This window comes from Prionailurus bengalensis, chromosome B1, assembly GCF_016509475.1.
Source record: "Prionailurus bengalensis isolate Pbe53 chromosome B1, Fcat_Pben_1.1_paternal_pri, whole genome shotgun sequence".
Taxonomy (NCBI): Eukaryota; Metazoa; Chordata; class Mammalia; order Carnivora; family Felidae; genus Prionailurus; species Prionailurus bengalensis.
This window is the reverse complement of record NC_057344.1, coordinates 63,052,325-63,077,608: the sequence shown is the minus strand read 5'-3', so window position 1 is coordinate 63,077,608 and position 25,284 is coordinate 63,052,325. Positions and strand designations below refer to the sequence as shown.

The window sequence follows — 25,284 nt, the reverse complement described above, 5'->3', positions numbered from 1 at the left end:
CATTTTTTATTGCATGCCGTGCATAATGTACTAGAGACTGCAGTTCTCGATTTAGTCCGGTTGAGTAAATATTGGTACCAGGTTAAAAGCTAGTTGTTTACCTGAATCTGAAGCTTGAAGAAGCTAACCCTAATTTACTAGTTCTTGATTTCTAAAAATGGAAACGCTAAAACAATAATAGCAACAAGTAATTTTAAGAAAACTGAGGTCTTCAAGATTAGGGAACTAACCTCTTAGAAAGAAGATCCATGAAAGGAAAATAGAAATGGAAACTAGATTCAGGATAGCTAGATTGTCTTTTCAGGAAATGCTGGTCTATTTGAAAATGCCATTATCTTCACGCCATTTTCCAGTCCAAAATAAGTTCCTCATGATTCTCAAACTCACTGTACACCACTGGATGATGTCGCAAGATGCACCCTCGATCCTGCCCAAAATGCTCCTCTGAATTTCTCTTTATTTTTACAGAAATTTCTATTCGGGACGCCTGGGTGGCTCAGTTGGTTAAGCGTCCAACTTTGGCTCAGGTCATGATCTTGTTGTTCATTAGTTTGAGCCCCGCTTAGGGCTTACTGCTGTCAGCGTGGAGCCAACTTCAGATCCTTTGTATTCCTCTTCCTCTCTCTGCCCCTCCCCATTGTGCACACAGGCACACACACGCTCTCTCTCTCAAAAATAAACATTAAAAAAAAAATTCTGTGTAATTCAATGTGATCATGAGGGGAGACAAAGTACGTGGGACTGCAAGGACTGTCCGTAACAGAACAGGATTTATAATTAATTCCACTTGACCTTTCCCCTCATCTAGTCAATTGTATTTGGTAAGGTACTAAAAACCTCTCTGCTTTAGACAGTCCAGAACTATGGTAAGACCCACAAATTATTAAGTAGAATAAGTGCTTGACCCTGGTGTATACAAAGTTAGGAAAGCCACAGTAATACATTCATGTGCCTTGCTGGACTGGGAGATTTATTTGCATTTAGCTTTCATTATTTTCCTAAAGATTGGAATAGTCTGTGACTTTCTTCTCTACCTGTGTTTTATTGTTTTCAAATCAAAATTAGTTCATTTCTGCTAGTGAGAAGAATAAGGTAGTCATTTGTGTATGTAGAACTACCATCTTGCTCTTGCTTTTCAAGTGTTTGAGCTACGTTAAAATGGCATGAGTTTGCTCCCTGTCAAGAGACTAGAATAGTAACACAATTGAATTTGAGTAGAGAAGATCCATTCCATTTGCACAGAAAATACTATTGCTTGTCCACTTTTAAATGCTATATAGAGATTTGAACTCATTATTTTGTTATGTTAAAAATCTGCAGGCATCTGTTCATTATGTTAGAAAAACCATCTACAAAACTACAGAGACCAGTGTGTGGGCAGCATCCTCTGGATGTTTTAATGCCCTCCAAGTGCCAGTTTATTAATAGCTCTGAACCTTGTTTAAAATTCTTAAAAATATGCTTTTAAAATATACACTAAAATAAAGAGCTTTTAAAAGGTGTTCATCTTGGCATGCCTGGCTGGCTCAGTCGGTAGAGCATGCGACTCTTGATTTCGGGGTTGTAAGCTTGAACCCCATGCTGAGTGTAGAGATTACTTAAAAATAAAATCTTAAAAAAAGGTACTTATCTTTTTAACTCAGCAATTTTCTTTGTAATAGCAAAGATTTCTCAGCAATCTTTCTTTGTATGTATTTCGAAAATAGTTGCACAAGTATGCAAAAAAAGTATGCAAGAGGAATGCTTGTTCATTGCAACATCATGATAAGAGCAAAAATACCTGAAAATAACAATATCTAAAAGACAAACAAATTATGGTATTATCATAGATGGAGTACTATGCAGCCATTATAAATTGCATAGATCTGTATTTATTAACTTAGGGAAGTGTCCAAGGTATATCATTTAGGAGTGGGTGAGTAATAAAGTAGCATGTGTAGTATGAGGAACTTTAAGATTAAAAAAAGAAGTATCTGAGTTTATATGCATAGAAAAGAGTCTGCAAGAGTAGAGATCAGAATTTCACTGGTCATTATTCTAAGTAGTACAGAATTAGAGGTGATCTTTTTTTATATATGCTTTTCTAGGTATTTTGAATTTTTCCAAAAAAATGAGTTATTCTAGTAATAAATAAATAATATTGTTCTCTCCTTTTACAGGAGATAAAATAGCTAACCATTCAGTATCATTTCAGAGTTCAAAATCATTTTTACCTTCTACCAATATATATTTTTTCTTTGGGGTTCCCTAAGAAGCTGACTTTGGGAAAGTTAACTGAACGTTTTGACCTTTAATTTTTCTTTAACAAAATAAGAATTAAAATCGTCTCTGACCCATAAAGTAAGGTTGTTGTTAAGACTAACTGAAATAGTGCCTGCATAAGCAGCTACTGCCTACATGGCATGAGTAGGAGCTCGGAAGTGGTGTTCACCTCTCAAATATAAGAGGAATTGTTTTCATGGTCACCATCTTCTCTTCTTGCCTCTTTTCAAGGAAATCAGTGTCTCTGGAACACCTCACCAAACACATATAGGGGTATTTATATTTCCCCAAAGTTTTAAAATTAATTGTTTTTTCTCTTCATAATTTTTTTAAAGGAGTTTGTGCAGTTAATGGTCTGTTATATGTAGTTGGAGGGGATGATGGTTCCTGTAACTTGGCATCAGTAGAATATTATAACCCAACGACTGATAAATGGACAGTTGTGTCATCTTGTATGAGCACAGGGAGAAGTTACGCAGGTAATAATTGTCTAATTGTCTTCTATTGGAATATGAGAAAGATTACATCATCTTGATTTTTATGTAAGAATGTTGTCAGAAGAATTTTCTCAAAGTATATTTCTTATTCTCAAAATAATTAATACTGGATGTATATATTCTAAAATAAGGCACTGGTATTCTTTTGTCATTCTACAGTCATTTGAATTCAGAATCCCAAACCTTTCCAGTGTAGAACAGTACAATAAAATTTAATATGGCTAAAATCTACATAGAGTGGAGTTCACTATGTGGCAAGTCTTTAATTACTCAGCTATCCAAGAAATATAACCACTAGAACATCTCCCCTGGCAGGGTGCCGTGTGATAGCACTACAGTAAGACAGTGGCATAATTTTTCTTATTTAAGCAAAATAGTGGTTGAATCATATAAAATACCATTTTTGGCCCATTCTCTTAGTAAGAGATTGGTAATAATAATAAATATAATGACGGGTCTTTAAAATTGTATGTTGCATATTATTCTGATGACAGATACGTATGTATATCACTCTAAATTCTAATATTCATTCTGATATTGACCCAATAGTGGAGAGAAAAGAAGTTTATACTAACTAACCATCACTATTATTTAGGTATCATCCAAACACCTAATAGAGGAACTATATATAGTAGGATCCCAGAATAACATAGCTCAAAATTAGGTGGATTTTTTAAATAGCTTTATTGAGATATAATGGACATAAAATAAACAGCATATATTAAAAATGTAGAATTTTACTAGTTTCGACATGTATATATACCCATGAACCCATCATCACAATCAAGATAATGAAAATATCCATCACCCCCAAAAGTCTCTTGTGTCCCTTTGAGTATTAGGTGGATTTTGACATTTCCTGAATAAAATTATTTTCCTTTAATTATAACTATAAAGAGCAAAAGGTTAGTTCTGGATGAAAATAGTCTGATGTGGTTCTGGTCCATAACTGGAACAGAGATTTAGCTGTCATTTAGATTAAAATGATAGTAGTATTAAATAAAGTTTAAGAAAGAGACCTTGAAACACCATGATTTGTTCAGTCCCTGATGGTTTTGTAGGAGAGAATCCACTGCTTTCTGAGAGGTACAGAATGCTGCCTGTGACTTCTGTTTTATTTCTTTGTGTCTTTGCTCAGGGGTCACAGTTATTGATAAACCACTATGAGCCTGAAGGGCATTGTTGGCATATTTATACTGGAGAGACAGGCTTCACCAAGTATTTCTGAAGTGACTCAGAGCCTAGCACTTCTCCACTTGTGGCTGCACTTTACGTCTCAGCAGAAGCTACGATCGGCTGCCCTGAGAGGCCTCAGACACTGAAGATTATTTTTGGTAGAAGCACCGCATAGGCTTTTTCTGCAATGAGCAGCAGCTGACTGAGTTTTAATAAGAATCCCGGACTGCAGTACTTACTCTGTAGTCTTTAGACAACAGTTGCTTTCTTAAAGACTAGTTCTTTACCAACCTTGAATGACTATGGATTATTTTGTGAAGGAAGATAAAATAATGTGTGTTCTTGTAAAATTAAATTTTATCTTTATTCCTTCTCCTGAAAATCTGTATACACAGGAACTGAAAATCTTTGAACAGGTATTAAAATCTATGTAAGTATACAAACTAGGTGAGGGATAAAACGGTTTGCTTTTATAAAATACCTTTGATTACATGAGTATAATAAATTGTGTGCATATAATGTGTGTCTATATGCTTTCCTTTAAATATGTTTGAAAAGATGTTTGAAACTTGATTATACTATTTATAATTGGCACAGTACTTTGAATTATGCCAGTACTACATTGTAAAACAGAGTTGTATTTTTTGATATTTAACAATGCTTAACACTTTAAAATGCCACTTCTGAGGAATGAACATGGTGTAACACACTTGACTATGTGTGATGCCAAACTTTTTTAAATAAAATATAAATTATGCTTATTTATTATTTTCTTTAGTTTAATCTTGGTCATGTTTTGGTGTGTATTTTTAATTTTTTTCTTAAAGTAACTCTTTGGCATGAATATTACTGCAGGTTTTTGATGAATATAATGAATGTATGGAATTCAACTGAATTTGCATGGTCTTAAGAATTTTTTCTGTGTGTATAAATTTAGCTGCTATTAACAGAAGAGAGAACTTTCTGTGAGTAGCCATGTGCGTTGATCAAATACAATTTTTCTGAGATCTTCAATTAATCTCACTTTAAAATGACCAAAACATGTCTTTCTTGAATATCTTTGAATAAAAGTTTGTATATTATTTGTTTCACATTGTCCTTGATTTGTATCTATTTAGTTTCATATTAAGAAAGTTGCCTACTTTGTTTTTCTGTTCTTTTTTAAACTTTGCATTTTCTGTAACTTCACAAATCAGTATTTTAAATTTGATGCCAAAGTAACCTATAAGGCAAGTCTGTTATCATTAACTGAGGTCCCTGAAAATTGTTATCCAAGAAAAAGTTACCTCAACCATCAGAGAAAAGTCTCCCAAGTATTGGTGAAATTTAAAGTTTTTATATTCCTCTGTCCCCTAATCTAAGCACAAGATAACAATAGAACAAAGAGCAATGGACCAAAAAGAAAAAAAAAAATCTCCTCTAAAGTAACTGAGAAAGAAATTGTGATTTTGATATTAAATAAAAGGAATTGAAGGATTGGGAGTGGGGGAGCAAGATGGACAGCTGAGGTTGTGGACCCCTGACAGGGTGCAAGAGGGGGAGGGAAGGAGACGGGAAGGGGAAGAGGGGAAGGACAAGTGGGGAGGGGAATGGGAAGGAGAAAGTGTGATGGGATATGGTGGCTGTGCCTCAGAAGAGGAATTTAAAAGGTTAGCATAGAATGTTAGCCAGAACAATGGATAACCAAGAGGAAAGAATTATACCTGTGATAAAACTTCCATTTAGTTTAATACAGAGTACTGAAATTTAAACAGAACCATATTTAATACTCACTTGAACTTCCAATTATAAATGGAAATATAAAGAACTTAATCAGAAAAAGAAAAAGCCTCTGCTTACCATATGAAAAAGTGAATTTCTGCATTAGTGTGGCTCCAAGCACATCCACTGTCAACAAACATGTTGAGGATCTAATGAACTTAGAGCACTATTAGCTGTTTCCAACAGTGGCATCAAGGAAAATGTGTGTCATCTTTCCTGATCGCTTCCAAACACTAATATTCTATGAAACTCTCTGTGCATTATTAGACTTACCTAAAAAATGTGTAAGCTTTTCTTAATGCAATCTATTAAGGTAACAAAGACTTAAATACTTAAAATGTCAAACACCACTTTGTCTTTACTTCCTTTGAAGCTTTAATAGCTATACTATAAAGTTGTTTTGCCACATTTTGTCAGTGGGTGGATTCATAACTGTTTTCAGAGGCTTTGGATGTACCCTGTTCCCCCATGCCTCTCTGTCTTTCCAGTTTGGAACACCCCCCCCCCCTCCCGCCCCGCCACTTTTTAAAAAGGCATAGAAGACCATTCCTGGTATGTTCTATTATTGTACAAAAAAGAGCAGAACTTAAGACAGGGAGGCATGTTAGAAATCCTGCCAGAGAAACAGCACCAGGTTTGAGCAGAGTTCAAGACTAGATTTGAGCATCTGCATTGGGAAGGAAATCTGCTTCCTGTTTTGTGTGGATCTCTGCTTTCTTGGCCAAATGCACTGGTGGCAAGGGTATGGTGGATGGCATACTGCTAGGAGTTCCTTTAGACTCTGGCATATGATTCCTGGTTTTTATTATCATCTCTTAGAGCATGAGATCCTGGGTATTCATAATCTTAGCTGCTGATGAGTTATAAGACTTTTTTTGTTTATTTTGAGAGAGACAGAGAGAGAAGGGGGAGGCGCAGAGAGAGTGGGAGAGAGTGGGAGGGTGTGAGAATTCCAAGCAGGCTCTGCACTGTCAGCACAGAGCCCCATCCCACGAACCATAAGATCATGACCTGAGCTGAAACCAAGAGCCAAATGCTCAACCGCCTGAGCCACCCAGGCACCCCGAGTTATGAGACTTATTTTATTAGAGACAAGGGTAGCATAATACACATTGATGTTCTATGCCTGCTTCTTGTTTCAGTTTGATCTTGAGCAAATTGCCTCCTCTTGGCTTGTATGGCTGCCAGTGCCTCAGTTGGAAGAGGAGGTTACGGGGGAGAGTGGAATCACACTTTGAATCAAGACTGGGGTTCCAACCCTGGCCTCATGACTCTAAAGAAGAAAAAGATGTGTACTGGAAAAACCCATGGGCATAAGAATCAGAAGGTGGCTCTAAATTTATATCCCTCTCCAACAGCTGCTTGCTGTGACTTTAAACACATTACTTAACCTCTGACTGTTATTTTGTCTTCTCTAAAATGACAACAATCGTGCCTGTGTCACAAGGTTATTGTGGGATTTGAAAGAAATGATGTGTGTTATAATAAGCTTGAAATACAGAGGACCCTCGATAAATTACCGCCTTCGTTGCTCTTCTCTGAACGTCCCACTTCTTCATTGTAGCGAAATAACTGAGTTGGCTGCCATATCTGTATTTTCTTTCAGCCCTAAATGTCTAAGATTTAAAATAATAATTTGGCCCCTCCAATACATACACCTGCTCTGATTTAGAAAATGTATCTACTATGGTAGATATGATCTGAAATGGTCAGTAAGCACTTTACTGAACACTTCCTGTGTTCCAGATACTTGTGCAAATGAGATGTAGGTATTGTTACAATACTCATTTTACAGATGTACTAGGTAAGACTTTGAGAAGTTACCCAAGAGCACACTGCTAATTGAGGAAGCCTGGTAGCCTCAGCCAATAAGAGGGGGGATCTCTGGAGCTGGACTGGATAAGCAAAGTAGTCCTAAATTAGGATGAGGGGCTGCGCTTTTGTACTGCGGCATCATCCAGTCACTGGACTGCGGTCCCATGGAAAGGGGGTGTGCCAGTGGGGAGAGGTGGCTATCTTTGCCAACACTCAGAAGCTAAATCCCTGCTTCAGTCCTGAAGAGGGGGACTTGGGTGGTGCACCACAGCATCCATTCCAGGACACCATTCACCTGCCTGCACAGGCGTCCTACAGGGTTCTGACCACGAAAAGGGCAGATCCATTTGCTTTTCATTTGATTTGGCCTCGCTGTCCTGATACTTTACAGAGAATGTGGTTGTCAGACATGGGACAGTTAGACGAGAGAGTCACTGAACTTATCGAGAGACATCCACCAAAAGGGGACTTCCTCAAGCTGATAGTGCCTGAGTTGATGGGTGATGGGTAAGGGAAGAGATGGCTGAGTACTTAAGGCAGAAGAACCAGTTTGAGCATAGCCCTGAGAGAAACAACGGCATCCTGTTTCCAGAAACTACTGAAGAGCAAGTGCCTTCACCTTGCCCAAATGGTGCCTTTGTGCGAATTTTTAGAAGGCCCTGTTTAAATTCGTATACTATTACACCATCTGTACACACGACTATTATTGCCTCGCACACAAGTTATTTTACTGTTGACACATGGTGGAGACGAGGCTAGGGCTCCCGAAAAGTTGTAAGCGCGTCAAGCTCTCTGCCCCAGTCTGTCCCCACCTGGATTACACCACGTACGCCACATGGGCATTCTCAGGTCACGGCCTATGGGCTAGATTGACGCCTAAACACCCCAGGGAGCAGCCGTCTGCCAAGTCAAACCATTTGCTAAACTTTTCTGAGCTTCGTGTTTTCTCATCTGAAAATGGGGGTAATCATAACTCTTTAGATGATCACAGGAGATATATTGCGTTTGAAATTCTCCATCTTCCATATATAGGGGGCTATTAAGGGACACTAGGGCTGGGGAAACAAGGAAGAAGAATGATCTAGATCCAAGGTAGGAGCAGAGGGAGGCAAGGCTGTCTGTAAAGAAACCGTCAAAACAGATCTTAAAACTCATTTATACTTTTTCTTCCCAGGTTTTTGCCAAGCGACTGCTACACAAGTCACATCTTAAAGTCGCGCGGAGGGCAGCCTGGTACCCTCTTCCAGGGACTGCGCGGGCGCCGGCAGCAACTCCTCAAGAACCGCGGTTGCCAAGGCAACTCCATGCGGCGGCTCTCTTGTGGTGGTAGTGTCCGCCCCCTCACGCCGTCACGCGTCCTCGCGCTTCCCCGCCTCCAGGCGCGCTGCGGCGCTGGCTACTGGCTAGACGCCTCGGTCTCACTATCCTCACTCCATTCGCAGAGCCAATGGCTGGGACCGCCAGGGATTTGTTCACGCGAGTCACACGAGTCCGCCTACTGCAAGGACCAATCACAGCGCAGAGAAGGAGGGTTGGGAGCCCTCGCAAGCCAATAACAGCAAAAGAAGCCGCCTCGGGCTCTTAGCTCCACCCTCGAGCCGGAAAGGCAGGTTCCGAAGGTGCAGCACCTGGTGGAGTCTGGGTGACGGTGGCCCGCAGTTCCCGCGCGGTCGTCCAGGTGAGACTGGTAGGCCAGGAAGGGGGAGCGGGCGGGCTCCGGCCAGCTGCTCCGTGGTATTGAGGGGAGCGGGGTCGGCCGTGGATGCGCGCTCGCAGGGCGCCAGCGCCCGCTGTGAGGACGGAAGGCAAGGGGAACAGGTGAAAGCCGTGTGAAATCTCAAATGATGAATTTAGGCTGGGGCATGGTTCTTGCCCTTTAAAAGTTTACAGTCATCCGAAGACGGGATATATTAGGAGATAGTTCACAGGGTGAAGGAGTGATGAAAGTTTTGCAAAAGCAGAAGCACTACTGGGGAGATAAGATTTCTTGCGTATGTGCAGTGGAGGTAGTGGGGTTGGGAAAGGCGTCTGAGAGGAGGTCACTGAAGGTTGAATAGGAGTTGGATGGCGGACGTTACCGACAAGGGAGTGTTGTGCCCGTTACACGTGAAGTGTGAGAATACAGCGGGAAGGTGGGAGGTAAGAGAGGTAAAGAGTGAAGGCCTGGCAGGGCCTGTTTCGCCTCGCTCAGGGCCTTGGTTTTTATCTTTCAGGGATGCATTCCCTTGACATCTTTTTTAAAGAAGGGGGTTAACTCTGCTGTTTAGCTAGACCCTGCCGTTGTACCTTAAAGGTAGTGTTTAAGGAGGGCAAGCTAAGAGATTGGACAACGCCAGCCAATGAGGGAACTGTTTGCTGCAGTCCGGGCTCAGCCAAGGTATATGGGCCAAAGGACGGACACTGGCCGACCGTGCTCAGCCAAACTTCAGAGTTTCTCAGAGAATACACAGATAACTCATTTTTTTTTTTTTTCTTCCTGAGAATGGAGCAGGCTCCCAATCAGGTTGCACAAGGATAAGAAAAGGGAAAAGAACTCTTTATTTCCCCTCCCCTCTCCTTAAATTTAATTCCTAGTTTTTTGGTTTTGTTCATTTGGCAAAGATGTATCCACTCTCCTTTCTTGTGTTGGGAGAGTAAACCCCTGAATTACACCAAGTCTCTAAGTTTGAAGGCTTGACCTAGGCAGCAGAGGAGAGACCGGGAACGTTCTTTCAGAGATGACTAAGTAGATGATGGTGCAGTTCACCAAATTAGAGGTTAAGGAAGATAGAATATTTGGGCAGGGTTACAGGGAGCAGTTGGCTGAATTTTGGGGCATGTTGAGTTTGATGGAACTCTGAACTGTGTAATTGAAGATGGCTGGTAGAGTTTTAGATAATCAGAACCTGGAGTTTAGGAGAAAGGGCTAGGGACAGAAAGACTATAGATACTATAGATAATTTCTTTTTAGCAAAAAATTTTTTTAATGTTTGTTTTTTTTTTAATTTTTTTTTTAACGTTTATTTATTTTTGAGACAGAGAGAGACAGAGCATGAACAGGGGAGGGGCAGAGAGAGAGGGAGACACAGAATCTGAAACAGGCTCCAGGCTCCGAGCTGTCAGCACAGAACCCGACGCGGGGCTCCAACCCACCAACTGAAATCATGACCTGAGCTGAAGTCAGACACTTAACCGACCGAGCCACCCAGGCTCCCCTGTTGTGTGCTTTATTATTGATGATTACAATAGGCCATAGTGGATGAGAGCATAGTCTCCCCCACTTAGTATTTTTGTAACTTGGGTTATGAAAGTTGCTCACTCTGGGGCACCTGGGTGGCTCAGTTGGTTGAATGTCCAACTTCGGTTCAGGTCGTGATCTCACGGTTTGTGGGTTCGAGCCTCGCATTGGGTTCTGTGCTGACCTTTCAGAGCCTGGAGCCTGTTTCAGATTCTGTGTCTCCCTCTTTCTTTGCTCCCCCCCCCCCACCCCCCCCGCCCCATGCTCTCTATGTCTCAAAAATAGACATTAAAAAAAAGTTGATTACTCTTTCTAAACCTCAGTTTTTCGTTTATAAGATGGAAATAATAAAATCACCTGCTTTGTGAAGGATTAAAGTCTTTAATATAGAGAGAGCATGGAGCGCTCTTAGAACACAGTTCCTGGCATATAGGAAGTGCTCAATTATTGTTAGCTTAGCTACTGTGTGTCAGGTCCTAAGTTAAGTACTTCACGTGTATTATGTCTTGGACTCATTAAAACTATTTTTCTTTTTTCAGCTTTATTGAGGTATAATTGACAGGTAAGATATTTAAGGTGTACATTGTAGTGATATGTGTATCTCTCTATATATATCTCATATATGAGATATATATATATAAATGAGATATATATATGATATATATATCGTATATATATATAAACATACACATACATTATGAAAAGATCCCACCTTCTAGTTACTATTCTGTACATTTTGCAGATGATAAAACTGAGGTTCAGAGAGGTTCTATAAGTTGCTTAACGTCACACAGCTCCTAAGTGGTGTTGGTTAAGCATTGTCAAATTTGGCGATGATCTCATGAAAAATGAGGATTGGAATGACTTTTATCTTGTGAGTTAGGAAACTGAAGACACCTTGGCGTGAATGGGAGCTAGATTGCAAGTGGTTGAGTGACGTGTTTGGATGCGAACAAAGCAGGGAGAGGCTTTTTGTTGATTTCTCCCTAGAGAAAAAAGAGGTTGGTTCAAAGAAGAAAAGTGGGACAGTGGCTTGGGGAAGTGGGGGATACAGGTTAGGAAGACTTTTCACAAGAAAGGAAGACTTTCTTGTGAAAGTACGGGTATGAAGACATGAGTATGTTTTCTAAACTTGAAGGAATGGACTCAGTGAAGAGGGCAAGATGAAAAGTAAGAAAGGATAAGTGACAGACTAGTTCTTAAGGTAAGAAGGGAACAAAACACTAGTCACTCCCAGAGAGGGTGAGTGAAAAGGAGAAACTTTGAGGTTGGAATGGCCAGGATGTAACTGTAGTCCCAGAGTATAAGCCATTTGAGAATGAGTAGGACAAAAGAACTAAGGATACAAAGTGAATTCAGAGACCTGAGCAAGTTGACTGAGCTCCCCAGTATCCTCTATGAGGCACAGTGAGAGGTCAGCCTTGGGAGTGGGGCATTTTGAGCACTGTTAAGAGTGCTTCTGGGGCGCCTGGGTGACTCAGTGGGTTAAGCGTCTGACTTCGGCTCAGATCATCATCTCACCATTCGTGTTCTAGCTCCGTGTCGGGCTCTGTGCTGGCAGCTCAGAGCCTGGAGCTGCTTCGGATTCTCTCTGCTCCTCCTCTGCTCACACTGTCTTTCTCTTTCTGCTTCAAAAATAAATAAACATTAAAAAAAAAAAGAATGCTTCTGAGGCTTTAAACAATTTGTCTTTAAAGTTGTCCTTCATAATTTGCACATTAGGAACAACAGGGAACATTTTAAGGAAAGTAACATTCTTTGTAAGTTGTTCTTTTTTGATTTCGTGACCCGTTAATGCTTATTTATTATATAGGTAAAGTATATTCATGAGAAAATTATAATTGCAAAAAGGTATCAAATGGAAAGTAGAATTTTTCTCCTCCTGCCTCACCGCCCCTCATCCCGTGTGTGCACATGGACAAGAGTGTGCATCTTTTCCTCTTGATCTCTTCCTCTAAAGGTCACCACTCTCAATTGTTTCCTGGATATCCTTCCATACATCGTGTGTGTGTGTGTGTACGTGTGTGTGTACGTGTGCACGCACACAGATAAATATATAACGTTTTCACAGAAACAAAGTGGGGGGGGCTCTTGTTTATGGGTATTATTCTGCAACTTGCTGTTGCATTTAACATTGTATCTTAGACATCCTTCTATGAAGAACATACAGATTTTCCTTGTTCTTTTAAGTGGCTGTATAATTGCCTGTGAAAGGACTTAGGGTTTATTTAACTCCTTTCTTGTTGATGGACTTATTTATGTTGTTTTTCTTTTTTCTTTATTTTGGCTGCTATAAGCAATGCTTCCTTCAGTCTTAGTGTCACTGTCTTTGTACCTGAGTAAGAAAATTGCTGGATCAAAGGGTGTATTTATTTTTAATTGTGACAAATATTGTGAATTTTTCCTCAGACATACTAATCCTTCCATTAGCAATGTATAATGCTGCCTGTTTCCCCAAAGTGTGTTACCAATACTGGGTTCTGAGCACCATGAAACTTTTATAGATTTTTGGTTTAGGATATATTTCTTTGAGTGGAACTGAGCTGCATATTTGTTTAGTGAACATTTGTATTATATTTATTTTTTCATGAACTCATTGGGAATGTCTTTTGTCATTTTTCTGTTGGGTTTTTAGTCTTTCTTTAAAGCACACTTGGCAGCCTTTTGTCATGAGTGTTGGAAATATTTTTTCCAGTTTGTCATTTGATCTTTGACTTTACTTATAATTATTTATTCCCCAGTCAGAAGTATTTAATTTTTATGTAGTCTTATTTGGCAGATGTTTTCTTGTTTGTTTTGGTTTTTTTTTTTTTTTTTTGGTTTTAAGTGACACTCAAACTCCATTATTGCTAATTGAAATTACAAGTTTTTCCAAGGAGAACACACTGAAAAGTCTCTTTAAAGATAGTCTGACATCCGGATGGCCAACAGGCACATGAAAAGTTGCTCAACGTCGCTCCTTATCAGGGAAATACAAATCAAAACCACACTCAGATATCACCTCCCGCCAGTCAGAGTGGCCAAAATGAACAAATCAGGAGACTATAGATGCTGGAGAGGATGTGGAGAAACGGGAACCCTCTTGCACTGTTGGTGGGAATGCAAACTGGTGCAGCCCTTCTGGAAAGCACTGTGGAGGTTCCTCAGAAAATTAAAAATAGACCTACCCTATGACCCAGCAGTAGCACTGCTAGGAATTTACCCAAGGGATACAGGAGTACTGATGCATAGGGGCACTTGTACCCCAATGTTTATAGCAGCACTCTCAACAATAGCCAAATTGTGGAAAAAGCCTAAATGTCCATCAACTGATGAATGGATAAAGAAATTGTGGTTTATATACACAATGGAGTACTACATGGCAATGAGAAAGAATGAAATATGGCCCTTTGTAGCAACGTGGATGGAACTGGAGAGTGTTCTGCTAAGTGAAATAAGCCATACAGAGAAAGACAGATACCATATGGTTTCACTCTTATGTGGATCCTGAGAAACTTAACAGAAACCCATGGGGGAGGGGAAGAAAAAAAAAAAGAGGTTAGAGTGGGAGAGAGCCAAAGCATAAGAGACTCTTAAAAACTGAGAACAAACTGAGGGTTGATGGGGGGTGGGAGGGAGAGGAGGGTGGGTGATGGGTATTGAGGAGGGCACCTTTTGGGATGAGCACTGGGTGTTGTATGGAAACCAATTTGACAATAAATTTCATATATTGAAAAAAAAATCAAATATAGTCTGAAATTCTTTGTCCAGTGTTCTTTTAGATCCTGCTCTTGAAACTTAACGTGTGGCTTTTAAATCAGTGTCCTCAAATGGACATGGTGATGACATCTAGTAGTTGACTTTTTTTTTTTTAATCACATGTTTAGGATCTGAGAATTGGTACTTATTTAGTATTTTTTGTTTTAAAAATTATCAGAAGATGAATTTTAAAAATCATTTTGCTGGAATTTCACTGTTTTATGTATTTATTTATTTGTCTATTTTTACAGAATTCTAAGGCTTTCTGCAGAGATTCGAAAAATGGCAACAAATGAAAGTATCAGCATCTTTAGTTCGGCATCCTTGGCTGTGGAGTATGTAGATTCACTGTTACCTGAGAACCCTCTACAAGAACCATTTAAAAATGCTTGGAACTATATGTTGAATAATTACACGAAATTCCAGATTGCAACATGGGGATCTTTGATAGTTCATGAGGCGCTTTATTTCTTGTTCTGTTTACCTGGATTTTTGTTTCAATTTATACCTTACATGAAAAAGTACAAAATTCAGAAGGTGAGTGTGATGGACTTACAATGGAATGTTCTCGTTGATGCGGAATGTTTTAAAAGTAAATATAACTTTGTTTTGAGAGAATCTAGATCACGGCTGTCCAATGGAAATTCAGTGAAGGAACATGCATAATTTTATATTTTCTGATACAATACATAAAAAAGTATAAAGAAATAGGGGAATTAATTTTAGTATTATGCTTCATTTAATACAATAAATCTAAACTATTATCATCTTAAGTAATCAATATAAAAGTACTTAATGAGATATTTTATGTTCTTATTCTCACAATAAGACTTTGAAATCGATTGTGTATTTTACATTAATTTTAGCCCATCTCAGTTTAGACTAGCCATATTTAAAACGTTCAATAGCCACACATTTCTAGTTCTACCATATTGGACAGCACAGCCCTAGGTTGTTATTGCTAATGTTTCAAGAATAATTTGTTAAATTATGCTTTCATTAGATGTGATATTTGTCTAATTTGGGCTTAGAAATTTTAATCTCTTAAACTAGCTGGAAAGGAAAGTTATGGGGATTTGTAGATAATTTGCAATTCGCTCCTACCCCTGATGTCTCAGCTGCTAAGTGTATGTTAATATTCTAAGATCTTGATTGGGGTTATTAAACGTTTTGTTTTTTCCTTAAATAATATGATAGTGGTTGAGCAGCATTCATGTCATCCCAAATGAGGAAGTCCTGAGGCCCCTAGTTTCTAGATACTTGTTTTAGTGCACTAAATTTCTTGAGATCCCACCGTGCATGACAAAGTGTTGAGATATACACAGTGCTGCTTTTCAGTTTTAATCACAGGGAAAATGGTGAGCTCTACCAGAGTGTCAACTAGAGTGTGACAGGGGTCCCAGCAAAGAGTCTGGACTAGCTTATTAGAGATGCTTTATCAGCACTTGGCAAACCCATGATAGTTTCTGATGCTTGCTGTTTACTTTTCTAAAAAGTCATGCCAAACTAAAACTCAAGGACACGTGGTCTTGGTAGAACATTTGAGAGTGTTCCTTTGTGGAGACTAATTTGCACTTACTAAGTACCCGTCAGGTGGCAGGCAGTGTGCACATTCTCCCCCCATGGGTCTGTTTGCCCCGCTGCCTCTCCCAGTGAGTTTAAGTGCTCACGCAAAGGCCATCATTGATCCTGTCCGGGGATACTGCAGGCGATCAGGCGACTAGACTATAAGCCAAGGGAAGAACAAAAAGATTGGAGAGGAAGGAAAAAGGGACATGCCCAAAGGGGAGTATTCTCTTACCCTAAATTAAGGACAGAAGTTCCAAAATGCTTTTTATAACAGGGCCTGCTTTGAAAGGCAGAGTTCAATTTGGATGTCTGTCTTCATGCATGTTTGGGATGATTCTGACTAGAGTGTGTCACCTCTTGATTTGTTTGCTTATAGGGCTGAATCATGGTATGTCTGGCCAGGCCAAAGTGTCCCTGTCCTCCTTCTGCCCTCCGCACTTGACTCACTGGTCAGAGGGTGGTCACTTTTCCAGAGAGAAGAAGACCTTTTTCAGTCAGTGTTTTATGAATGACTTTAAAAGGTGGCAAAAGACCGTACAAGTAATTGTCTAGTTGGTTACAGGTGGATTTAGAAACAAATGGAAAGGGCGGGTATATGGCCTCATGCTGTCTTGTCTTCCTTTGAGGTTCAACAACACCATCAAAATCCCTGCTTTGAGCTTTTTTGATACCAAAATGAACTGTGTTGGTAAATCAGTACAAGTTCTCATAAGATAAAAGGGTTTAAAAACAAGCAACAGAATCAGTACAGTTAATTACAGGTTTATGCATTTTGAAGGCAAAAGCCCTGAAACCCTTGTTTGTGGGCACAGGAAGAAGGTTTCTGGCGGTGAGGAGAGCAGTTTCAAACAGGATAGACTAGGGGATAGTCAGTGCGCGTGCTCACTAGTGAGAGGGAAATTTACAGAACATCACGTCTTCGTAGTTCTCTAGCAGTTTTCCTCAGGGACACGTATACTAAAAACATTCGATTGTCCTAATAATGGTATTCCTTCATATTAGGATGCAGTGATATATAAAGTGTAAAATACAATAAACTCTGATATTCCACTAGGTAGGAGTTTTTGATTGTTCGTTATCTTTTTTTCTAATATTTATTTATTTATTTATTTTGAGAGAGAGCTAGCAAGGGGAGGGCCAGAGAGAGGAGGGAGAGAATTCCAAGCAGATTACCACCCCCCAAGTCTCCCCCATTGTTCATTATCTTTTAAACTAATTTATGTACACTTTAACCATGTGATTTTATTTTATTTTTTTTAATTTTTTTTTTCAACGTTTATTTATTTTTGGGACAGAGAGAGACAGAGTATGAACGGGGGAGGGGCAGAGAGAGAGGGAGACACAGAATCAGAAACAGGCTCCAGGCTCTGAGCCATCAGCCCAGAGCCCGACGCGGGGCTCGAACTCACAGACCGCGAGATCGTGACCTGGCTGAAGTCGGACGCTTAACCGACTGCGCCACCCAGGCGCCCCACCATGTGATTTTATAGTTGACTGATTTGTGTGTTAATTTCTGCAGCTAAATTAGGGTATCACATTCAAGCTAGGATATTAAAAGTTTGTTAAATGGAATTTGTAGGGAAAATTTGCGCAAGCTAGGCTCTTTAATTTATTTTGTCCCCAGTCACAGACTGGAGGTTTGGAGTAAGGAGGTCAGATAATCTCAGAGTAAAGATAGCTAATTAATAATTATCTTGTCTAATCCCTTCATTTTATTGTTGAGGAAACAGAGTTGTGAGCATCTCGGAGTTAGTTAGCTAGTGATGGTGGCCCTGAGATTGGAGGCTGGCTCTCTAGATTGGTTATCTATTAAATGCTTTTTCTTTTTTTTGTTAGAGAAGATAACTCAAGGGATTTTAAGAGCAACAAAAAAGAGAATTTTAAGACCAGAACTGGAGACCTAGATTTTAGTTAGTCCTAGTTTGGGTCCCTGCCCGTGTGATCCTGGGCAAGGTAGCAGACCTCTCTGGGCTTCTACTGCTGAGCAGTAGTTTCCTTGCTTGGGATATTATGGTTTAGTTAAAAAAGTTTGGCAGCTGTCTGGATTTTTAAGTAAGGACATGCAAAACAAAGCAATAACTATTACATATTATCACCGTCTTTTTATGAAACCAGAAGCACCTTTTCTTATCTAACTGCAGCCCTTTAAATCAAATAAATTTAGATTTTTTATATGGCTTGCTAACCAAGTCGATATCCTGATGAGGTTTTCTGAACATTTTTACAACATTGATCTCACTTTTCTCATTTTGACTTTCATCTCTGAATGTCGTCATCTGTGGGCAGTAGCTCTCCATTCTTTGGGAACCACCGGACTCATTTCTGACGTTCTTCCAGCTCAGAGAGTTATAATTCTGTCATTGGATATGACAAAAATCCACTTATTTCTGGGAATACACTTATTTCTGAGTACCGCTAAATGGCTGGAGGCATCACTTCACCTCCGTAATCCAGGTTTCCAGTGCGGTCTGTATGACAGCTGGGAGAACCTGCCTGTGATCTCAGCATAACACATGTCTTCTCTGAAATTCCTGCTGACAGAAGTGAGGGCTCTGTGGGCAGCAAAGACGGAAGAGTGATTCATGGTGTGGTGGGGTTTTTTTTGTTGGTTTTTTTTTTTGTTTGTTTTTCAGTTTGTTTGTGACCTTTATTCCTGGGTTTGTTTGGGAACAGTTTCTTCACCTATTTTAACTCATACCATAGTTGTCAAGAATTTAGAAGGGGAGGGTGCTGTGATTCCTGGCCCTTGCTTATTGCAACATAGTCACTGTAATATAAGATTAATTAAATAATGTAGAATTAAGGTCACATAGAAACATTACAGAAATAATTAGAATTCACTCTGATTTTCAGGTCAAATTACCGACACAATACTAAATACTACGATTTTTCTCCCTAGGATAAACCAGAAACATGGGAAAACCAGTGGAAATGTTTTAAAGTACTTCTCTTTAATCACTTTTGTATCCAGCTTCCTTTGATATGTGGAACTTATTATTTTACAGAGTATTTTAATATTCCTTATGATTGGGAAAGAATGCCAAGATGGTATGTAGATAAAGATTTGATTTTGATACTCAGTCATGGTTTATTATCTAGTTAAAATATCCTTAATGTTGATCTTTCTTCATTTGGTTAATGTTTATTCTAAACTTTAGAAGTAGATACAATGTAGAAAAGTAAACCATTAGTAGAAACTTAAAATGTTCCCATTTTTTATCTCTCTGTATTTTAATGTAATATTTTATTGGAAAGTGATTTCTTACATCAGAAGTTTCAGTAGCACCCTTTATGTGACTGTATACAGATCCATATGCTTCAACCAAGAAAAACTCTGTTACATTTTAAGTCCAAAATGAATAAAAAGAGAAGAGAGTAATTGTGAGATTTATAAAAGTTGTGTCCATATAGACACATATATATTATCTGAGCACAAGTATTTGTGTTCAAATAATATTTGTGTTCAACTGTTTGCTCCTGACATACCCAAATACAGATATACCACTATTAGGTGTACACTTTTTCTTTTCTTTGTAATATATGTTTAACGTATAAAAGCGTTGTGTATGTGTTCATTTGTATATAAAATGTTTTTGCCCCTTGCTCTTATGACCCTCTCTTTGGTGGAAAAGAAGTGATGATTTTAACTCTTAATAATCTCAGTTCAAGTCCTTCATCAGTATTATTCCTTTCCTAGAAGTTTTGGATTTTGTTTAACTCTGATTTTATACATGTGAAATTTTTTCAGTTTTTTTTTTTTTTTTTTTTTTTTTTAAGTGGAGCAATGTGGAGCTCAAACTCACAACCCTGAGATCAAGAGTTACGTGTTCTACCTGCTGAACCAGCCAGGCACCCCTATACATGTGCATTTTTAAAAAATGAATTAGAATTGCTACAGTGTTGATCTCTTTACCCCTTCTTCAGAGGTATTATAATACCAGCTATAATATAGTCACGTTGTACTTATCAGTTCTGAGAGTTTGCTGGTCAGTGTATCCAGTTAGGTCAGGTGGTTAGTGGGTATTTGGTTTCATGTAATTCCTCAAGCAGTGATCCCAAGGAGAAATCTAGATTGTTTAAGTAAGTTATTGTATACTCATTACAGTATTTTCATCTTAAAGGTGTCTGCTGTTGGTAAAATGCTTAGGCTGCGCAGTGATTGAAGATACCTGGCACTATTTTCTGCATAGGCTCTTACATCATAAAAGAATATATAAATATATTCATAAAGTTCATCATGAGTTTCAGGTATGTTAGAATTTTTTTTTTTTTTTCTATTAGAGGCAAAATGTTTTTCTTCAAGCTTTTAAGAAACTGTCAGTGATGTTTGTATTGCTTTTTATTTGGCATGAACATGTTAAGACCATAATACACACACACGCACATACATACAACCAGTTCTATAAATTTTCAAGAAAAATGTTATATGAAATAGTTCAGTCACTCATCTTTGGGGCCAGAGCACTATCCTATCACAGTTGGTATGTGGCAGATTAATAGAGGCCATAGTGATGTTAAAGTCATTTAAATTGGATCCCAAAACAATGAACCTTTCATCTTTAAACTTCTGAAACAATTACTGACTTGTTTGATTAACACATTTCCACGTCATTCTGGCCTCCACAAAAACTGATTTGATCAGAACTGCTTTCACGTACCTTTGTCCAACTGGTTATGTCAATGTGTTCCACATTGATCTTGATTACATGGTCTGCTAAATCAAGTGTCCTTTTCTGGGCAGAACAAATTCAACTTCATAAACCAAAATTAGAGATTAAGTTGTTTAATGTTTTTATCTAACACCATTAAAGGCAGTTATTAAGATTTTACTAAGGACATCTTTAGACCTTTTGATGTTTGGTAGAAACAAAAAGATGTTTGCTTTAAGTTTTCTTTATTTTTGAGAGAGAGAGAGAGAGAGAGAGAGAGAGAGCGCGCGCACGCATGAGCAAGCAGGGGAGGGTCAGAGAGAAAGGGAGAGAGAATCCCAAGCAGGTTACGCACTGTCAGCATAGAGCCCAACACGGGGCTCAAACTCATGAACCGTGAAATCATGAGCTGAAATCAAGAGTTGAACTCAACCAACTAAGCCATCCAGGCCCCCCCAAAAATGTTTTTATTGAGAATTACGGTTATTGTTTATATATCTTCAGCAGGTATACTGTCATTACAAAAAGAAACAATATAATATTATAAAACCATATGTATAAATAAATTAGAATATATTTAATGTTATGTATTCGTCATGGTTCTCCAGAGAAACAAAATCAATAGGAGATACACACAGATTTATTTTAGGGAATTGGCTCATGTGATTGTGGGGCCTGGCAAGTCTGAAATGCGGACAGACCACAGGCTGGAAATTTGAGCAGGGTTTCTGTATTTCAGTCTTGAGAATCCTTTCTTCCTTGAGAAGCCTCAGTCTTTGCTTTTAAGGTCTTCGACTGATTGGATAAAGAGCACTTGCAGTATGGAAGTCTCCTCAAAGTCTCCTCACTTAAATGTTGGTCACATCAAAAAAGTACTTCCACAACAGTATCCAGACAGGTATTTGACCAAACTGTTGGGCACTGTAGCCTAGCTAAGCTGACACATAAAATTAACAGTCACAACACATTAAGTAATTCTTACCTATTTATTTTAGGCTCCATTTGGAATGGAAGCTGAATATGCACATCCCTTGGAAACTCTGATTCTTGGAACTGGATTTTTTATTGGAATCATGCTTTTATGTGATCATGTCATTTTCCTTTGGGCATGGGTGACCATTCGTTTGATGGAAACTATTGACGTCCATAGGTGAGCTATGGTTTCTATTTAGGTATAAGGTATCAAAATATATCTTTGTTTTCATAGTCATAAGATTATCTTTTTAAAAAATTTTTTTAACGTTTACTTATTATTCGGAGACAGAGCATGAGCATGGGAGGGGCAGAGAGAGGGGGAGACACAGAATCTGAAGCAGGCTTCAGGCTCCGAGCGGTCAGCACAGAGCCCGACGCGGGGCTCGAAGTCACAAACCACGAGATTATGACCTGAGCCAAAGTCGGATGCTTAACCGACTGAGTCCCCCGGGCGCCCCGATCTTTCTAAGCAGACTAGTAAGACACATTAGTTTTGTTATTTTTATTTAAAGGAAACATGAGAACATAATCATTGGATAAACATTTTTTTTTTTTTTTTTAACATTCCTGTCTCTGGCAGTTGTCATTTTTACAGTTAGAATGTAGTCATGTATTGCTTGGTCAAGTAAAATAAAATTTTGATTGATACTGCCCAACTGCCTTCCAAAAGGGTCCCTATTTACATTCCCAGGAGGAGTATATATGAGAATGCTTGCCCTCCCGCAACACCTTCCAAGCCGGATAGATACAGTCTTTTACTCTTTGTCCTTAAGAGAACTGAAGAGTTTTCAGTATTGTGATCTGCATTTCTTCAGGGACTTGAGAGGCTGTGCTTCTGTGTGTGCTCATCAGTAGATGTGTTTTGTCTTTTTTGAGTAACCCTTTTATATCGTTTGCCCATTTTTGTTAGGTTATATGTCTTGTAACCTCTTGGTTCATGTTAGCCTTGTTTGTTACATATGTTTTGTTTTTTAGAATTTTTGTTTATTTATTTTCTTTTGAGAGAGAGGGAGGGAGAGAATTCCAAGCAGGCTCCGTGGTGTCAGCACAGAGCCCAACGCGGGGCTCCATCTCATGAAGCGTGAGATCGTGACCTGAGCTGAAATCAAAAGTTGGACACTTAACTGACTGAGCCACCCAGGAGTCCTCAGTAACTCCTTTCATTTAACTTTTCCTAAAGGACACATACTTTTATAGGCATTACAAACTGTGGTGAGAAAGCTCCTCTAAAACAGAAAAGAAAAATAATTCTTGAAAGGCTGTGTCTAAAGATTCATTACTATAAGCCCTCTCTCTGATCCCATGATATATAAAATTAAGTTCCAAAGATCTATTAAGGTTTTTATTTTAATTTCTTGAAATGGTTTCTAGAATATGTACCATTTTTCTGTGAGGTTTTGTCTTTGTAAACATGTCGGAAATAAATGTGACTTAGGTGACATGGAATGTTACTCGAATTAGTTAACAGGCAGAGATGACTGTCAATGAAAATGTCAGTTATTTGAAGTGGGTTTATTTCCTTCATAATCTTTATCATTTTTATTTCAGTGGTTATGACATTCCTCTCAACCCTTTAAATCTGATCCCTTTCTATGCTGGTTCTCGGCATCATGATTTCCACCATATGAACTTCATCGGAAATTATGCTTCAACATTTACATGGTGGGATAGAATTTTTGGAACAGACTCTCAATTTATTGCCTATAATGAAAAGATGAAGAAGGTTGGAAAAAAGACCGAGTAAATCAATATCTCATCTAAACCTTTCTGAAGATACACTTTCCTGAATTGAAGCAAGTAGCTAACATTGCCTCTGCGGAGCAGAAATAAACGTGTCTTGGCTGCCAGGTGATACAAGGAACATTAACAACCTTTAATTATCTTCCTAGTGGGAACTTTTTCTACTCTATATAAAAGTTCTGTATGTGTGGAAATAAGTAAATAGGTACTGAAGGACGATTGTCACAAGGAAGTTTCAAAGGCCACGTTGCTAACCTTACGGAAAGGTGCGAAGTAATGGAAGAAGTATTAATCTATGTCTTTCCCCCAATAACACCATAGTCCTGAAGTGAAAATTGGTCTATAAAATCTTTTAAGTCTATGGGGGCCGTTTCAAAAACTCTTAGCAGGGTGTTGGCCTCATATTGAACTTCACACATTTTTTAGAATTTGCCTAAACATCAAAGTATCATGGGTTGGACCACATCAGTTGACAGTGTGAGTGAGGCCGCCAAATCAGGAAGAGCCCGCACCAAGAACCTCCACTCTTGTCCTAAGTTGACCGGTTTGGGGTGATTCTCTTTCTTTGAGAAGTCCTTTTGGATTGCAAAATACTACTGGTATCCATAAATGAAGGCATTTCTGAATCATCATAAGTGGAATATTTTAGTCTAAGGGTTTTTGGGTTACTTGAATTTTTAAAAAAAATTGAGCTTTATTTCTGCTGTTTACCCTTTCATTTTTGTAGATCAAGTTTTCATTATACTTAAAACTGTATCTTGAAACATTGTGGACTGACTTGCTGTATTTGCACTTTGAACTGTTGAAATAAATGTGATTTTTTTTTTTGTCTGATTATCTGGTTTCTGGTTTTGAGTATCAGCTGTCATTTTTTATTCTTATAAAGAAAAGTACAGAAATCGTTAAATTATTAAGTTTTGTAATAAAAGGAGTAATTCTACTTTTTTAAGTGCTTCATTTGCTGAACTTCTTTGGCAGTTTCAACATGTATTTATAAGGCTATGATTGCAGGAAATTCCATTGAGCTAATAAGATGGAGGATATTGAGACAGCTCTTTTCTCTGTTTTGAAGGTGTATGTTTTCTGTGCAGATGGAAGAATAGAACTAAACTTTTTTAGAGCTGATTTAATCTCATACCTAGATTTCAACTCAAAGAGTTGATAATTCTACCAAATTTTTATTTATAATATGGAGCCATTTTTGGGTAAGTTTCTTTTCCTTCTTTTGCAAACATAAAGAGATTCAAATAGGATTCAGAAAGTTGAACTGAGACTATTCTGCTAGACCATGTTTTCTAATTTGTACCTAGACCATATGACCCTTTTCATTCTTTCTATCCCTTTCCCTTCCTGTGTGGGCGTGGTTTAAAATGTTAGCTCTTAATTCTCAAACAGCGATCTGGGGGCTGTACTTAAAATCGTGCTGTTTAATTATAAGCTATCTGTAGGAAATTTTATTCTCTACCCTCTGTTCTCTAATGTGCATGGAATGCACAGACGTTTTGACTCAGTACTTGGGAGGAGGGTGACATCTACTGTTGGAAATGGTGCTAAACACCTTGGTTCACCTCATGCATTCTTTTCATACTAGTTAACTTACTGAGCACTTAATGTATACCCTGACTTCTGCCATGAGCTTTTAATGTATGATTTCATTTAAGTCTCTGAGGCAAATGCCATTCTCTCCGTCTCTCTATGGGGGCATTGTCTGAGAGGTTAAGTGACTCAAGATCACGGGGCTAGCCTTTTGACTTCAGAAGCCGTGCTTGTGGCTACTACGCTCACTACACTGGAGACTTGCATCTTCTACAAAAATCTCAGGGGATGGGTCTCCAAAATTTCCCCTTGTCATTATGTACAGGCTTTTGAGAAGAAAGTTCTAAAT

The 25,284-nt window shown here is 38.7% G+C and overlaps 2 protein-coding genes across 6 annotated transcripts in view; both read left to right on the top strand.

The window, feature by feature from the left end:
* Positions 1-5,017, top strand: part of KLHL2 (kelch like family member 2) — a 123,493-nt gene extending 118,476 nt beyond the window's left edge. For 3 of the 4 annotated variants that reach the window (XM_043566081.1, XM_043566062.1, XM_043566093.1), the window contains 2 exons: positions 2,598-2,741; positions 3,898-5,017. In XM_043566081.1, the coding sequence (XP_043422016.1) occupies positions 2,598-2,741; positions 3,898-3,926 (173 nt within the window). In that variant the 3' untranslated portion in view covers positions 3,927-5,017. The remainder of the gene's footprint in view (positions 1-2,597; positions 2,742-3,897) is intronic. The other variant, XM_043566073.1, reaches the window with a different exon arrangement.
* A 4,027-nt stretch (positions 5,018-9,044) lies between these two features.
* Positions 9,045-24,233, top strand: MSMO1 (methylsterol monooxygenase 1). 2 transcript variants are annotated; one of them, XM_043566038.1, is made up of 6 exons: positions 9,045-9,189; positions 14,718-15,003; positions 18,935-19,083; positions 20,157-20,283; positions 21,680-21,834; positions 23,208-24,233. In XM_043566038.1, exons 2-6 carry the CDS (start codon positions 14,749-14,751, stop codon positions 23,401-23,403), a joined length of 882 nt encoding a protein of 293 aa, XP_043421973.1. In that variant the 5' UTR covers positions 9,045-9,189; positions 14,718-14,748; the 3' UTR covers positions 23,404-24,233. The 2 variants fall into 2 exon arrangements, with proteins under 2 accessions (XP_043421973.1, XP_043421983.1); XM_043566048.1 differs by lacking the exon at positions 9,045-9,189 and adding an exon at positions 11,272-11,290.
* Positions 24,234-25,284: the final 1,051 nt, after the last annotated feature.